This window comes from Amphibalanus amphitrite, unplaced genomic scaffold (assembly GCF_019059575.1).
Source record: "Amphibalanus amphitrite isolate SeventyFive unplaced genomic scaffold, NRLGWU_Aamphi_draft 000301F_arrow, whole genome shotgun sequence".
In the NCBI taxonomy this organism is placed as follows: Eukaryota; Metazoa; Arthropoda; class Thecostraca; order Balanomorpha; family Balanidae; genus Amphibalanus; species Amphibalanus amphitrite.
The window spans coordinates 229243-245586 of record NW_024881796.1 but is presented as its reverse complement, the minus strand read 5'-3'; the positions used below and the strand labels follow the sequence as shown (position 1 = coordinate 245586).

The 16344-nt window shown below is 45.2% G+C and overlaps 1 protein-coding gene across 5 annotated transcripts in view; it reads left to right on the top strand.

Annotated features, from left to right (window-relative positions):
• The first annotated feature begins 752 nt into the window (after nucleotides 1–752).
• Nucleotides 753–16344, top strand: part of LOC122387866 (max-like protein X) — a 39571-nt gene continuing 23979 nt past the window's right edge. The window contains exons 1-6 of one of the 5 annotated variants that reach the window (XM_043378447.1): nucleotides 753–1343; nucleotides 2121–2307; nucleotides 3099–3238; nucleotides 3488–3676; nucleotides 8344–8442; nucleotides 16233–16334. In XM_043378447.1, coding sequence (XP_043234382.1) covers nucleotides 1152–1343; nucleotides 2121–2307; nucleotides 3099–3238; nucleotides 3488–3676; nucleotides 8344–8442; nucleotides 16233–16334 — 909 coding nt within the window. In that variant the 5' untranslated portion in view covers nucleotides 753–1151. The remainder of the gene's footprint in view (nucleotides 1344–2120; nucleotides 2308–3098; nucleotides 3239–3487; nucleotides 3677–8343; nucleotides 8443–16232; nucleotides 16335–16344) is intronic. The other 4 variants (XM_043378451.1, XM_043378448.1, XM_043378452.1 and 1 more) reach the window with 4 other exon arrangements.

The window sequence follows — 16344 nt, the reverse complement described above, 5'->3', positions numbered from 1 at the left end:
TAAGGTCTTACAGGGTCAAACCGGAAGAATGTCAACAAAAGTCGCTAAATGCTTAGATATACGACTTACGAGTGTGTATATTCTCCGTCGAATAAGCTGCAACGCTAATGGCCTGCTTCGCGCTTCTAAATTCCTTCTGTTCTACATGACCTGTAATGTTTAAATGGACTGGTCTCTATGTTGTGGACAGGTTTTTAACTTTCACTTCATTTTGCATAAAACGACTTCTGAGTAATAAGTTCTAATGGCACATAAGTCGATTTATTTGGGTAGAGATTTACGGTCGTTCAAGTTAAGTAAATATTGCCCAACGCCTTTTTGAATAATACCTAACATAGGTGATGCTGAAGCCGGGCCTGAAGGGCTTATGAAAGGAAGACCATAAGGGCTACTGAATATTGGTACCAGACCGAACTTGGCAGAGGGGAAGAAGGAGTGCGCCGCATCCGTTTTACCCCGCGTTCGATGTCTCTTGGACGGCGAAGATTCTACACTGTCCGGCCAATCACGTTTCATAAACGCAGCCGAGCCCCCGCTGACCTTGGACGGGATTGGCCGGACGGCAAAGAATCTTTGCCGTCCAGGAGACTTCGAACGCCGCCAGTATAACAAGTTGTGGCACTTTGGGTTGTGACTGACAACTCAAGGGACAAAATAAAGTGTAACTAAGCAGCAAACATTATCTTGACAAAAGGAGCTTCCTGAAGAGAAAGCCACGCCACGACCTTTTCTAGAATGACAAAAATCAAATCAAAGTGAAAGAAGTAGAACGCGGAACGGGCATGGTGTTCACATCGTTCACATGTCCTAATGCGGAATATCCACTAACATCCAACTTGCATCGCAATTGTTTTTCTTTACGTTTTGGACTAGATAAAGTGTTGAAACCTGTAAAGCAAGGCCTCAAGACGAGAAGAGAGAGATAAGACGAGGATACAGAGATTGCACACACATTACACAGACATCAATAAGGAATAGCGACTATAAGGCTCTGTCTAACCGATCAATCAAACAAAACAATATTGGAAATAATGTGTACGTGTTAATTTGACCTTCTAAAATAACGCGTTTTCCCGACGTTGGAGCCATAACGTACTATAAAACGTTAACTTTCCGACCGCATCTTTATTTGATGTTTATTATAAAGCACCATGGGTATCAAATCAAAGGCAAAAGCAAGAGTGAAGGAGCTCAAAAAAGTAAAATCCAAGTTGAAAGAGGGCGCAGCAGCAATTGCTGGGATTGAAACAAAAGACGACGAAGAATCAATAGCAGAAAGAAAAGAAGATAAGGCAGAAGGCGAACTAGGGAAGTTGGTGAAAAAGGGAAACGGCGTTCCGAAGGTAAACAATCGGGAGCTATGCATAAGACAGAGCCCTTTTATTTTAGTTATATACCCAAATGCCTTAGTCAGCTTGGTCATTCATGATGCAAATACGGTTCATTGAAACGTCATGTCTATTGCTGATGCACGTTTAAAGGGACCCTCCCACCTTCAAAAAAGTTAGTGAATTGGTATGAAAGTGATGTCGCTCGGTTCAGAAAGAGCAAAAACGAATATCTACCAAATTTCATCGAAAAATATTCACCGGTTTTCAAGATATTAGACTTTTACTTTTGTTTACTTTTTGGGATCTCCGCTGTTTCTAGCGACTTTATTTGAAAGTGCGGCATTTGTTGCGCGCAAAGCAGCATATACCACCGTGTGCTACAAATCGTTTTAGTCAAACATTTAACGGACGCTCGAAAGCCTGATGACGTCATCAGATTCCCGTAATGGTTAAGAGATAGGGACCACGCTGGTCCCACCCTGCAAGTAAAGGAAAGAAATTTCTTGAACACCATAAAGCTGCGGGGGTTGCGACCAGGATAAATGGTGGTTTCTGAGCCTGGCCGCAAACTTGGCTATCTCAACTCAAAACTAATGTTAAGGTGGGAGGGTCCCTTTAAATTAAATGCCAGCTTGAAATGGGATATAACAGAACATTATAACCAGCGGCATGCTCTCAGCGAACCCCAGTATGTAGCCATCTGCTGACTCAGAGTCAGATCATATTCATCTACCTCTAACTAGCCCAGACACTCATGCCGTCCGTCGCCGACTGGCCCGCTGCCGACAGCTGATGATGAGTGAGCCAGGCCGTCAGGCGTTCTGGTTCCTGATCATGCTGATCTCGCTGGTGTCGTGCCAGGCCGGCCTGGCCTTCAGCTTCCTCGGTGCCACACTGCGGCCGGCGCTGGACAACCACCACGTCCTGCTGGATCACTACGGACAGAACCAGGCCATCCTCAATGTCGGCAAAGCCGGTGAATACTCGCCGTATGTAGCGCACTTCGGGCGCTAGTGGGCTACGGTGGTTGCACTTTGATTAAAAGCTGTGTAAAATTTCTCACGGCTCCCAGGTTTCCAGCGGAGGTCTGGGAAGCCATGGCTACTATTTGATGCCATTTAGCTGGCTCAACTCAACTGCCACCACAGTGCACACAGAAAAATATTAACACCGTTAGCGGTGTAATTGCACAGTACATATCTGAGCACTTGAGGAAAGTTAATTTAGTCCCTTCCCCGCTTAAATTACTCGCGCTTCCAAATGAACACCAGGAAGAAGGTAATAGAACACTGTTAGGAGGGTTGGGTGTTTTACTACATGTAGCAAAACACCCAACCCTCCTAACAGTGTTCTATTACCTTCTTCCTGGTGTTCATTTGGAAGCGCGAGTAATTTAAGCGGGGAAGGGACTAAATTAACTTTCCTCAAGTGCTCAGATATGTACTGTGCAATTACACCGCTAACGGTGTCAATATTTTTATGTGTGTGTTATAAGGCTAGGTCATGTGAACCATAGGCTACAAACGTTGAGATATTAAATGAAATTATTTTGAGTGCTGCTCCTACTGGACGACAAGATACACATACAATGCACTTATTTTTTAGAGCATTACACACTAAGCAACCAAACAAGCCCGTGCGCATTTCATTCGACAAATGCTTACAGGTTATAAGGTCATAAGGACCCTCACATTGTTGTTGTTGAAATTGCTTTACCACACCAAAGTAAAGGCGTGTAGAAGGTGTATGTATTTGTGACCTGTGCAGGCAGCCTGATCGTGGTCGTGGGTCTGATGATGGTGAAAGGATCAGCGTTCCAACTGGTCGCTGCACTCCTTGCTCGACAGAAGCGCAAGTCACGCCGCCGGTGCGCCGTCAAATTTGCTTTTGGATGTGTCCTCTTTGAGGTTAGTCGCGAGTCGCATAACCGTAACCAAGGCAGTATATACCGCAACTATATACAGCGACTTATCGCAAGTGAAGTAATTGAACGAAACATGTACGCACATTTCAGCAATTTTTGCGGTAAAGACTAACGTATTTTACATAATGCAATAAACGAGATAACGCAACTAATAATGCTCAGCTGTGGGCCTACGAAGTGCCTACGCAAATTGTCTCTTGAGTTTTGACAGACGTCTACATTTCACCCGCAGCTGTTGGTAATCGTTTTTGTCTGCATAGTCGCCGCTCTGTTTTTCTTCTGGCTGCGTCAATTTCACGAGACGTACCGTGACACGCTGCCGCGCGCCCTAGTCAAGGGCTACCTTCAGAACACCACCATCACCGCCTATGTCAACTGGCTGCAGTACCGCTTCCAGTGCTGCGGAGTCACCGACTTCAAGGCAAGGAAAAAGACCGTTAGATGATATGTTGTTGAGTGCTCTCGCGAGGAACATCTTGTTATGAATAAAGTACAATATTTGTTATGACCTTTTCCTCGAATTAAGAAATGTAAAAAGTCGAAAGTGATGTAGGTATTCTAATGGGTGAATTTTCGTCCACAGGGCATCATCAGACAAGCAAAAATGTCGACGCCCTTTTTGCAAATGACGACGTCTATTTTGCTTGTTTGACGATGCCCTGTGGGCGAAAATTCACCCATTAGAATACATCACTTTCGACTACTTTACATTTCTTAATTCGAGGAAAAGGTCATAACAAATACTATACTTTATCATAAAGAGACCGTTAATTAAATAATAGAAATTGATTACTGGTGCCTAATGAAAACAGATAAAATAGAGCATTCACTAGGGTGACCCGCGTGCTCCGCAACGCGAAAAGGGGGTATTTACGATCGGCGGGTGTTTGGTTGTTCTTGTGTCGGTTGGGTTATCTATCCATTTCGGTCGATTGCTTTTTGATGGCTAAACGTTTTGGTTTGGAAAAAAAATATCCATCGGATCGAGGTGCCCGTGTCTGATAAGCATGCTTTCTACTTCAGAACCTGTCAATAGTTCAGTGAACCTGTCAAACACCTTAACATTTATATATTCATCGTACACTGTACATCGTACACACACAAAAACACCTGTCAAATGTGTTTTATAATTCAGGTGCGTAGTTTTTTGACAAATGAAAGGCGTAGATAATTTTCGCTAAAAATGGATTTGCAGAGGTTTGAAACATTTATATTTTTAAGAATACTGTTGCTTGTCATGCAAACGTGATGATTGGATCTTGGAGAGAACTGAATGCTCTTTCTAATGATAGCATTTTCAATTGTCAAGCCTATCAGGTTAAGCAGCAAACCCAGTGTAATTATTTAGTGGCACATTATGGGCAATTGTCATTTTCTCCAGTAATTTGTTCCACCTTGTTTTTGATCATTTAGCTTTTCACAATTTTTCCATGAAAGGTGATGCATTTCCCTTGCCAAAAGGCATTGTTTTAACTCTCTCAGTCTGCCGGTCACGTAAAAATAAAATAAAATCCAAAATCCGTCTGAAACGTCAATTTTTCAAACAAAAGTGCCCTCACGGGTGCACGTGGCGCGTGCCATCCCCTGCACCGCACACCATTCGATAGCCCGTTCGATTCTCTACACAATGCTGTTTTCCCCGTGACGATCGGGTGCACGGTTACCGAGATATTTCACGGAAACCGGACCCGTGTCACGCAAATTTAGCCATTTTCGCCCGATTTTGCAAGCCGATTTATACATGTAAAGTCTATGACGCGAATTTGCACTTTTCGGGCACGCGCCACGCGCTCGCTATCGACCCGATCGAGCTGAGACCCCCCAAAGGCACGTTGTCCATCCTTGTTCTATGAGTTGCGCAAACTTCAGCGCGGTAGGTGCAACGGTGTGACCTGTAACCCGCGCTACGTAGCACCATGTCGCGACCTTCGTAATAGACAGAAACTACGTCACCACAAATAGTAATATAGACAAGCGGCTGCGCCACTTGCTTCGCGGCGTAGCCAGAAAATGCCGCACCAGCCAATTTGCTTTCGAATGGTGTTTGATTTAAATCGGTCTGTCGTCTGTAAGCAGAGATATGGACGGAAACGTGCAGAGGAAAATTTTGAACATAATAACTATTCTGAGGGCTTAGTTGGATGAAATTTGGGTCATACGGGGTCAAGTCAGGTCAAGATGGTCATCCCTGGTCACACTGGGTCAGGCCAGGTCACCTTCTGTGAGGCCAGGTCGTATAGGTCACCACGTCACATTGGATCGGCCTGTACCACACTTCTACTACTTCTACCCATACCACTACTCCTACCACTACCCCTACCACTACCCCTACCACTACCCCTACCCCTACCACTACCCCTACCACTACTCCTACCACTACCCCTACCCCTACCACTACCTCTACCACTACCCCTACCACTACCCCTACCACTACCCCTACCACTACCCCTAACCCTTCCCCTACCACTACCCCTACTACTACCCCTACCACTACCCCTACTGCTACCACTACCCCTACCGCTACTCCTACCACTACTACTACCACTACCACTACCACTACACCTACCACTACCACTGGGTCATGTGAGGTCACAGACTATCAGATAAACTGATAAACTAAAAAGAGTTCTTAAAACTGCTCCTACACGTGTCACTCCATTATTTTTTATCGTATTTGGTGAAAATGGCGCCTTGTGACAAATGTGGCGCATTGCGGCAAACGCGGTGCATTTGTACCTGTCGTTAAATCATGCATCCTTCCACCGAATTGCACCTTTATCGGACCATATTTGACAACGTTGTGCAATTTGCGGCAAAATGACGCCCTGAGGCAAATGTGACGCATTGTGGCAAACGTGGTGCATTCGGTTAAGCGCATTGAAAACTGTATTTAACGAAAATCAACATCTTCATTCGCCTCTGTTTATCAAAATAAATGAGCTGCCAATCCGTAAATGAGAGGCACCCGCCGCCGCTTGCCATGCATTTTAATGTCAAAGTCCATTGAACCCGGCTGCCGATGCCTTAAAGACCGAGCAAAATTTGGAGAAAATGCACCTTTTACAGGGCGTGCCACGTGCGAACCATCCACCCCCCCCCCCCGAGACCCGAAACACGCCACTGCACGTGCCCATGACGTCATCAACACGCTGTGAAAATTTCAGCCCAATCGACCGCACCGTTTGACCTGTGCACGGCGTCAAAGCACCCCTCTGCACGGTGCAAACAGACAGACAGAAACACAGAGTTTCATTTCACAAATAGTATAGTAGATAAGATTTTGTTTAAAGACTGTAAAGCTCCTTACATTACTCACCTCCGATTTATGTAAGCGTTTGCTCAATGTCATGTTCTGGAACATAATGAAGACTTCAAATTGTCAGCTGTGAGCAAATTAATTGCGCTTTTTATGTAAACCACACGCTCAGCCCACGACGTTTTTTAAACGGCTGTTCAGGTTACGAACTTAGCCTTCTGAATATTGTATGCAGTTGTAATTCGGGCGTTCCAAGCTATGTACCATACGGTACATTCTAACTTCAGGCGTTACCAGCCCCAGTAATGCGGCACAGTCTATCGTCAGGCGTCTCCCACAGTATGTAGTCATGCGGTACAGTCTAACTTCAGGCGTTTTTAACATAAGTATTGCGGCACAGTCTAACTTCAAGCGCTCCCAACCTCAGTCATGCGGCACAGTCTAACTTAAGGCGTTCCCAATATCAGTTATGCGGTGCAGTCTAAGTTCAGGCGTTCCAAGCATTAGTAGTGCGGCACAGTCTAACTTCTGACGTTTTAAACATCAGTATTGCGGCGCAGTTTAACTTCAGACGTCCCCGATATCAGTCATGCGGTACAGTCTAACTTCAGGCGTTCCCAGCTTCAGTCATGCAGCACAGTCTAACTACAGGCGTTCCCAATATCAGTCTTGTGGTGCAGTCTAACTTCAGGCGCTTCCCACATCAGTCATGCGGCACAGTCTAATTTCAGGCGTTCCCAATATCAGTCTTGCGGTGCAGTCTAACCTCAGGCGTTCCAAACATCAGTAATGCGATACAGTCTAGCTTCAGGTCGGGGGCGCGGGAACTACTTTCAGACTGGGGGGGGGGGGCACACCATGATAGAGAGGAACCTAGGGTACCCCCAAATCTAGATTTCTCACCGGTTTTAGGCAGCTTATTTTTCATCCCTTGTCCCTTGGCTTTTTCAACAAAAAAGAAAACATTTGCAAAAAGTGCGGCATTCCGTCTCAAAGTTGTGGGGGCACCGCCCCCACGGTCCCAGAGCTGGGGGGCGGGGAGGGGCAAGCTGCCCCCACTGCCACCCCCCCCCCAGTTCCCGCGCCTATGCTTCAGGTGTTTTTAACATCAGTATTGCGGCACAGTCTAACTTCAGACGCTTCCACGACTATTCGAGGTTTGCGGGAAATAGACATTTCACTGAGGGCTTGGGGCTTATCATTGCAATCCTGGCTCTTAGCTCACAATAAAATTGATTATAAGTGCATGGCAGCAGAGCTGTTGCGTAAAAAAATATAATTTAATTTCTGTAGACGGCTCGTCTGTCCCGGCTGGACGGACTTCAGAGCGGACTACTGACCAGGACCCGGCCCTGCCACATGGCGGGACCCGCTTTTATTTACACGTTGGGCCCACGTGCGTTTGCCGTTTTGCACTGGTCAGCCGGGTACAGTCACGCGAGTAGCCTGCCACCGCCGTCCACGTGGTTCACAGCGCCGAATCACGTGCTCGCCGCCTGATTTAAGTGCTTTAATTTTAATTAGCATTCAGTTACGGTCAGAGAACAACTAAATCCGCATCATTTTTGCATCATCGTCAATACATCGTCAAAAACTCAATACTGTATAGTATATATCAGAATCTATACGAGAGTCGAGAGGTGACGCACGAACTGCCGTAGGTAAATGAGTCTCTACATAGGTATATTTTGCATAACACATATTATAAAGAAGGATGCCAGGATGAGTGTTCAATGTTCATACTCCAGAATTTATGCTCTCAAATTTAGGGTGTGAATTATACGTGCTATAGCTACCTTCATAGTACATATTGAGTTGTTGCACCCCCGCAGGACTGGTTTATCGCCGACTGGCAGCCCCGGAAGTGGCTGGCCAACCGCTATCCCACCGTGCTCTACTATCGTGACACCTACTACGCCACCGGCAAGAAGGTATACACGCACAGCAAAAAAGGTATAGGTCCGGACTACTGCACAACAGCACTGTGGAGAATGTGGCATATTTTTGTGATGGGTCGAACATAACCCGCGCCCCACTGGGGTCTGTGTAATGTATAACACGCCCTACTGGGGGGGGGGGGGGGCTATTCATAGCCCCCCCCCCTGCTAACTCCGAAACTACTGGGCCGATCGTCAAAATTCAAACGGCGTCTGATAGCCCCGGAAAAACTGTCGAGCGAAACCTAATTTCATTGACCTCGAGGTCACCGATGACGTCACAGGTCAGGCCAAAGTAAAAATTATTAGCATTTTGGCTTCTTCACATTTTGGGCTCTGGCCGCCGTCTTACAAGTCAGATCAGGCTTATTTTTGGTTTCCACACTCGTGAACAGATGCTCTAGATACCTTGAGGGTACCAAACTTGTACTTTGATTTTCAGGTCAGGGTCAGGTCATCACAGGTCACGGAAAAAAATATTATATCATGCGTCGGTCACGTGTAGTGGTGTCAATCGGAACTTGAAACTTCGGAATTCCGATTTTGTCCAATGTCCAATTCGGAATTTGGTTGGACAATGACAGCAGGCTTTGGACATCTTTGGACAATCGCTTGCTACACCTCAACATTTCTATAAACATTTCATGTTTAACATTGATTGGCTATTAGAAAGCTCTGCTTTCGATATGATTAACACTTTTGAGCTGGTAACGGTACATTAAAAGCAAATTAAATAACAGTGTTGAGTGTAAACTATTACTTAGGTGTCGGACATCTTTGGACAAATGGCTGGCTTGGACATGTTTGGACGGACAGTCGACGTAAGTATTGGGCATTGGACAGACATTAGACACACGTTTTCTGAAATTGACACCACTAGTCACGTGACACATGTTTTATGGTCCATTTAGGCCATAGATTTCGAATTTGATGTCGTCTGTGTCATTCGAGGTCATTTTGAGTCGAATTTACCTTAGGTCAGGTCACTTTCAGGTCAAAAAAGGTCAAATTTTGAAGTTAAAATTTTTCAACAAAAAAGGTGTCTATTGGATGCAGTTTGAGCTCAGGAACACGATGGTGTCATTTATATTGGTGTACCATGTCAAATACGTACTGAAAAATTGATTTGAAAAATTAATAATTGTGAATTTTTTGCAATAATGCGTATAACTTGGCCATTTTTGAAGATATTTAGCTAAAACTTGCTAGAGTTAGTCATAATCATGCGTTCTGTCACATATGTTTTGGGTTTTTTTCGAAAAGTCAAAATCTTTTTGAAAAATATATAAAAATATAAATTTTGAATATTATTATAAACAATTTTCAAAATTTTCAAAATTTTGAAAATCCGAGATAGCAGTTTGATAGCGCGGTCAATTCTGAGTCCTTTCATGCAAAGAAATTGGATCTAGCTTAAAAAACTGAGCTCTTGGGAGCGATTGCCGTGGTTCAATGTTTTGCGTCGAAATCGGACGAACATGACGTCACTCTGACGTCATTTCCGGCCGACCTATGGTAGTTACGAAGTTTAAATTTTGACGCAAGGTGTCAAATTGATGCATCCGAAGGTACTGAAAGTTTGGCGTCGATCCGTCAAGCGGTTTGGAAGTTATTGCAGAAAAACGGGAGGGGGGGCTATAAATAGCCCCCCCCCAGCCGTGGGGCGCGGGATAAGGTAGTCGTTTAAAGGAAATAGTTAACTTTTTAACATGGGTTTTGAACTGGAATAGCAGTTCCGTAGCCTGGGCTGAGACGAGCATAAATCAGGAGCTTTTACAGCCCAACGATCACCCTAGGCAAAGATATTCTATTTCTCGTCCCGAAAAAGGTGTCTTGCGTTGAGGATGTGTGCCTTGCATATATTCGCATCCAGTATGAAAAGAGCATGGGTACCGAAAATTCTTCAGAAACTAGACAAATTATCTACGAGAACTCTAGAGAAATTCTCGTACTGATCAATAAGGACATTCAGCAGCAGCAGATCGCCCAAATGCCGGTGGCCGCGATAATTTCTCTAGTTTCTGAAGAATTTTCGGGACCCATGCTCTTTTCATACTGGATCGCCTGTGCCTTACAGAAACTGAAAAGTTCTTCCTATATCAAAATATAGAAAATAATCTTTTGTTATAAATAGGTTTTATTTTCTTTGCTGATCATTTTGAACATAAAAAATCATAAATCCATTGCAAAAAAAATAATTTCGTGAAAGTGAACTATTTCCTTTAGTTAAAGGTAGTGTGCCAGCTTTCCTGGGCCGTATGGAGTTAATAGCCCAGATAAGGAGAACCAGATTTTTAGAACTTATCCATACCTTCAAAACTCATGGAAACGTCTTAAAGGTAGTGTGCCAGCTTTCCTGGACCGTATGGAGTTAATGGCCCAGATAAGGAGAACCGGATTTTTAGAACTTATCAATACCTTCAAAACTCATGGAAACGTCTTAAATTCTTCAAATTTTGAGTACCCCAGTGCGAAATTCGCCCCGACGGGTTGTCGGTCGTACCCCAACCACATTTCACACCACTATGAACAATAAATGCACACACTGAATTCGCTATTACCGATAGGCTCATACAATCAAGTTTCGATAAACCCGTTCATCATCATCTCCTGCGGTTTCGAACACGCCTGAAAGGTGGTGCGGTAGACCGCGCCCAAAGCCAGGGCCCCGGTAACGTGAGGTAGCCGAGTCGGGGCAGCGCGTCCTCCCGGTATCATGTGATAGCCCGGGGCTGCCCGCGGGGATGCGGTAGACCGCGCCCAAAGCCGCGGCCCCGGCTTGGGTCAGCGCACGCTGCCCCGACTCGGCTACCTCACGTTACCGGGGCCCTGGCTTTGGGCGCGGCTTCTGCTCATACTTTGTGGTGCGGTGGTGGTGCGTCGGGCCGCGCGCTCTGACTTCGGCCAATAAAAATGCTTCAGCTGATCATTGTCATTTCTGCCACTTTCATGTGGTGAGATGGAGTCATAACCTTAGAGACGGCTGTTTCATATCAGTTATTTTACATAAAATAATATTTCAAACCATAAATTAATGTTCGACAGCCAAATTAAAGAAACAATACCAATACAGGCTTACAGTTTAAATTCGACATTGTGTTGTCTACGATTAGACAGCTGATAACTCATTCCCGTACGTCGTAACTCTATAATGACCTTTGCTTATTGTCACATGTGCGCCGCATTCGCGATTGTTGCCGACGCCTGTTTGCAGGTCAGCCCACTATAGTTGTTATACATATCGAAAAACCGATAAACTTTTAGGCGAAAAAGCACTATTTTGGGCCCATTTTTGATTTTTTTTGCGATATTAGGTAAAAACAGAAGCTTCTTATCCTAGGAAAAATAAAATGGGAAATCATTGGAATGTGGCACACTACCTTTAAAGTATTTTGATTATCTATGAACCAGTGTGCTTAGCTACTACTATGCATTTCAGACCCCATGAGACCCTGCTTTTCGGCGATAATTTCTTCAATTTTTGTCCAATTAGCTTGAAATTTTGGCAGACGATATTTCAGCTCAAGCGCCAATTTTTGTCAATATGGTCTCTTAACAAAATATCAAAATTTAGAGCACTTGTCGTTGGCCCGTAATGTTAATCAGTTTTTGCACCCGGATAGAGGCTCGCTCGCTACCGCACCGGATTGGATAGGAGCGCTGGCCAATCACGTTGCGCCGGGCCCAACTAAACTCCGCCCACTGGCCGTGACCGCGATGGGTCTATGCCGCTTCAGTCGGTGTCAGCACCGCGGAGAGGTCGGAGCGGGACCACATACTGGAGACAAGTGAAGCTGGCAAAGTTGTTTCGGGACGAAAGCCAAAGAATTCTCCGTTTGAGGGCATTTGGTATCTTCTTCACCTTATTTTGGTATTTAAACGTCGAACCAGCTCAGAATATTCAGAATGATCAGAATCAAGGTGGGGTCTATTGGAACGGAACCGGCCGTAGAAGGAAAGATGGATAGACTCTTGGACTCTGAACATTTATTTAAGCCGGAGTTGCACCTATCTCATCGTCAGGTTGGGTCAGGTCACTACCCGATTACCTATAAGATCATGTGTAAGCCTGTGCTTAACCCAAAAATATTGATATATTTGGCAGTGCCAATAAATGTGTCTGAGGAAGACGCAGAAAGCAACAAAGTAGGATGAAGAGTCTCGGGCACGGCAGATTGCCTGGGGCATCGCTACAGCGAGACGACCGTATTCGTGATTCGTGAAGCGGTGCGGGGCGCCGGGTGGGGCAGAAGCGTATATCGTATGGTAGAAATGGCCTTTATGGCGGTGTCATGTGTGTGTTATTATATTGTTAAGACGTGCACAAAAAAATAGCAATGTGGCAGGCGGACGTTGGGCACTATCACGAGAACGATCATCAATAAACTCGTATCTTTTTTGTAAAACTTAGTAGGTATGTCCTCAATATTGAGGAAACTATCTCTAGGCTTTTACTTTTCGTGTTTGCATTTCAACACACAAGCTCTGGGGGCAGGGGCGGATCCAGAAAATCTCCAAGGGAGGGGCCATTAGAAACCAGGAGGCCCCCCCCATAATCCCACCTGTTGGAGGCCCCATCTTCCCACTTGTTGGGCCCCCCCCCCCCAAAAAAAAACTGCGTCTATTGAGCTTATCTAGCTGTTCAGGCAACATCTCAACATCTGTGCAGGCTTGGAGGCCCTCTGTGCAGGTTAGGAGGCCCTGTAAAAGTGGTCATCTCTGTGAGTATAAGAGACCTCCAAGTTATGAAAAGCTTTACCAATCTTCTAACAAAGAAATCTTCTCAGCTAGTCTTCTAAGAAATAACTAAGTGGGTAGGTTAAAAAAAAAACTCATCGGATTTCGGCCACTTTATTTTCAGGAGGCCCCCTTTTCAGCTTTTTAACTTTTTAACTTTTTATTTTATTTTTGAAAAAAATCGGCCAAGGGGGGGGGGGCATGGCCCCCATGCCCCCCCCCTTGTATCCGCGCCTGTCTGGGGGCAAAGTTAGTCTGGCGACCTCCTCAACCTAAGTCGATGATCAAATGGATTAGTCCTGAAGGTGTTCAATGCTTAGTTGCACCGGGATGATATAAATCGATCACGCCGGCATACATTCCTAATCAAATTTCATGTATCAAACACATAAATTGCATCATGTTAATGGTAATTCTGTTTTGCAAATTTGACGCAGTCTGACGCGATACATAATATTACGCAATCATTTGAAATCAACAGAGTTTTTTATGCGCGTTTTTTTTCACAAGCCCCGAATCTTGTGTGGAAATATATTTTTTGTGACGGAACAAGGTGTACGTACGTACATTTGTGATAGATACAATTAGTCGAGGGCTTCAGCTGGTGCGTTACTTATGCGCGCTATTTAGCTCCTTCGATGAAATTACGGCTGCAACGACAACTGCACGGCAGCTACGGTCCATGCGAGCCGCCCCGGTGCGACAGCTACTGCCCCGCCCGCTCCACGCAGCCGACTGACCGGCCAAGGTCACTACCCCGTCCGCCGGGAGGGCGGAGCTTAATGGTCACGTGTTTGTGACGTCACACCTACGCACGGATAGCCTCTACTCCACTGACGGATTTACGGAGCCGATTTTAACATTACGAGGCAACGACAAGTACCTTAAAATTTAATATTTTGTTAAGAGACCATATTGGCGAAAATTGGCGCTTGAGCTGAAATGTGCATTGTGAAAATTTGAAGCAAATTGGACAAATAGTAAATAAATTATCGCCGAAAATTAGGGTCTCATGGGGTCTGAAAAGCATAGTAGTAGTAAAACCTCGCCTTGAATATACATATAATTCGCAAACGTAATAGCCAATACTTCGTAACGGGAGGCTGAAGTGTTTCGCTCAACGTGACAATCACTCAAATAGCAGTCGGCGAAATAAGTGTCGCTGAAACAAAGTTTTCGCTCACAATGATAGGTACCGCCACTTTTGATAATCGCTTAACCCTCGCCCTGGCAGGGGGGGGGGGGTCGATGCGACCCCCCCTAAGGTTTTTCGAAGATAGCGTAAAAACGGCGGCGCGCAGCGCCGCCAAATTTGGCACAGCCTATGGGGCAACCTTTTTACATATGACCTGAAAATTTCAGGTCCGGGTGACCTTGGGTCAGGTCACCAGGTCAGAAAAACCGGTACAAGGTCATGGTCAAATTTCAATTTTCTTTTTGCACCTGTCCAACTCACAGTTTTGCACTGATTTCCTTCAAACTTTCAGGATGTGCTAAGTTCACCGAGTTGTATAACATATAGTTCGGGTTTTTTGAGGTCACTGACCTGAGGTCGGTTAGAGGTCATTCCGTCGTAATGTTAAGCGTATGGGAAAATACTAAATTCGGAAAATACTGGAGATATCCGCTTCGTTCTATCACTTTTGTGCTTTGAAACCACAGTACTTAACAGCAGGTCACTTGGTGCTTCTTTGTTTGGTGTAATTATCCATGGGTCAGGTCAAATGAGGTCAACTGAGGTCAAATGACGTTTTTGCAAATAACTTGGCACATAATGACGCTAGAGCTTCAAAAAGGGTATCACTGTGTTCCTGGTGATCAGCCGAATCGAATGATATGCGATATGATGCAATTTGGTTAACTTTAACTTAATTTATTAATTTAAGTTTACTTAAAATTTAAGAAAAACTGTAAGTACACTTAAGCGAGCTAAAAAGTATATCATTCGACGCGCCTTGACGTGCTGAGTTCACTGGTGCTTTTCTTTTTGCTCTATCTTAATTAGATCAAAAGTTAGAAGCGAAAAACTTTTGACCTGTTTTTAGCGAAATTTTTACATTTATACCCCCCAAAACCCCCCTAAATATTGACCTAGAGCAACCAAATTTGCACAGGGGCGAGAACTCTAGGGGGCCCACCTACATACCAAATTTGGTGTTTCTAGGTGCCATAGGAGCCAATCGCGAGGGGGGGGGGTCGCATCGACCCCCCCTGCCAGGCCGTGTTATGAAAAATGCCCTGCCAGGGCGAGGGATAAATTGAAATGGCTGAATTGCCAATTGCTGAAAACAGTTCGCTCCAATGACGTTCGCTCAAATGACACTCGCTAAAGTCGTTCGCACCGGTTCAAATTCGTAGTAAGGAGCAAGTAGTCTACAAATATATTAAAGAAGCAATTAGAAATCAAGCGGACCGGTTACGTCTGTAGTGTCGTATGAACTGACGCTGGGCCGACGCGGCCGGCGTCGAGCCGGCCGCATGGGGAGGCCGGCGGCCGACCTGCCCCGCGGCGGTCACGTGGGCAAGGTGACGCCGACTGGCCGTGGCCCGGCCGGGGGAGAGCTGGTGGAGCGCCGGTCAGCGACGGACGCTCTCGCGTGCTGGTCGAAATGTGCAACTACATTATCATTAGTTAAGTCTCTACCCTGTGTTTATGTGAAAAATATATAGGTAGCACGTCCATAAAATGCCTCGTCGTTTAAAAAAGCAAACTTCAGCGTTTTTGAAAAAGTGCTTAAAAAGTCTTTTGTAGACGACAAAACCGGTCCGGTTGATTTGTAATTGCTTCTTTAATATATTTCTAGACCACTTGCTCTTTACTACATACTTGTCCAATTTAATACGCCTAAGCACAGCTCAACTCAGAAACATGACCCTGATTGTGAATGTCAGTCTATTATGACGCATTCACTTCGTATGTGGGCCTGCTGGTCCCCGTCCGTATTTTTTTAGGCAAACAGATGCCTTTTGAACTTTGAAGACGTTCGTTATAGATTGAGGTAGACCGGTATCAAAAATTAAGAAACTGAATTGCTCGTGACTGCCAGGTCGAGCGGTATCCGGATTGGAGGGACATGTCGCTTATGTCCAACTACGAGAAGTCATGGGAAACCAGACTGACTTATCTTCAGGATCGTGTCAAGAAACTGGTAGGTCGCA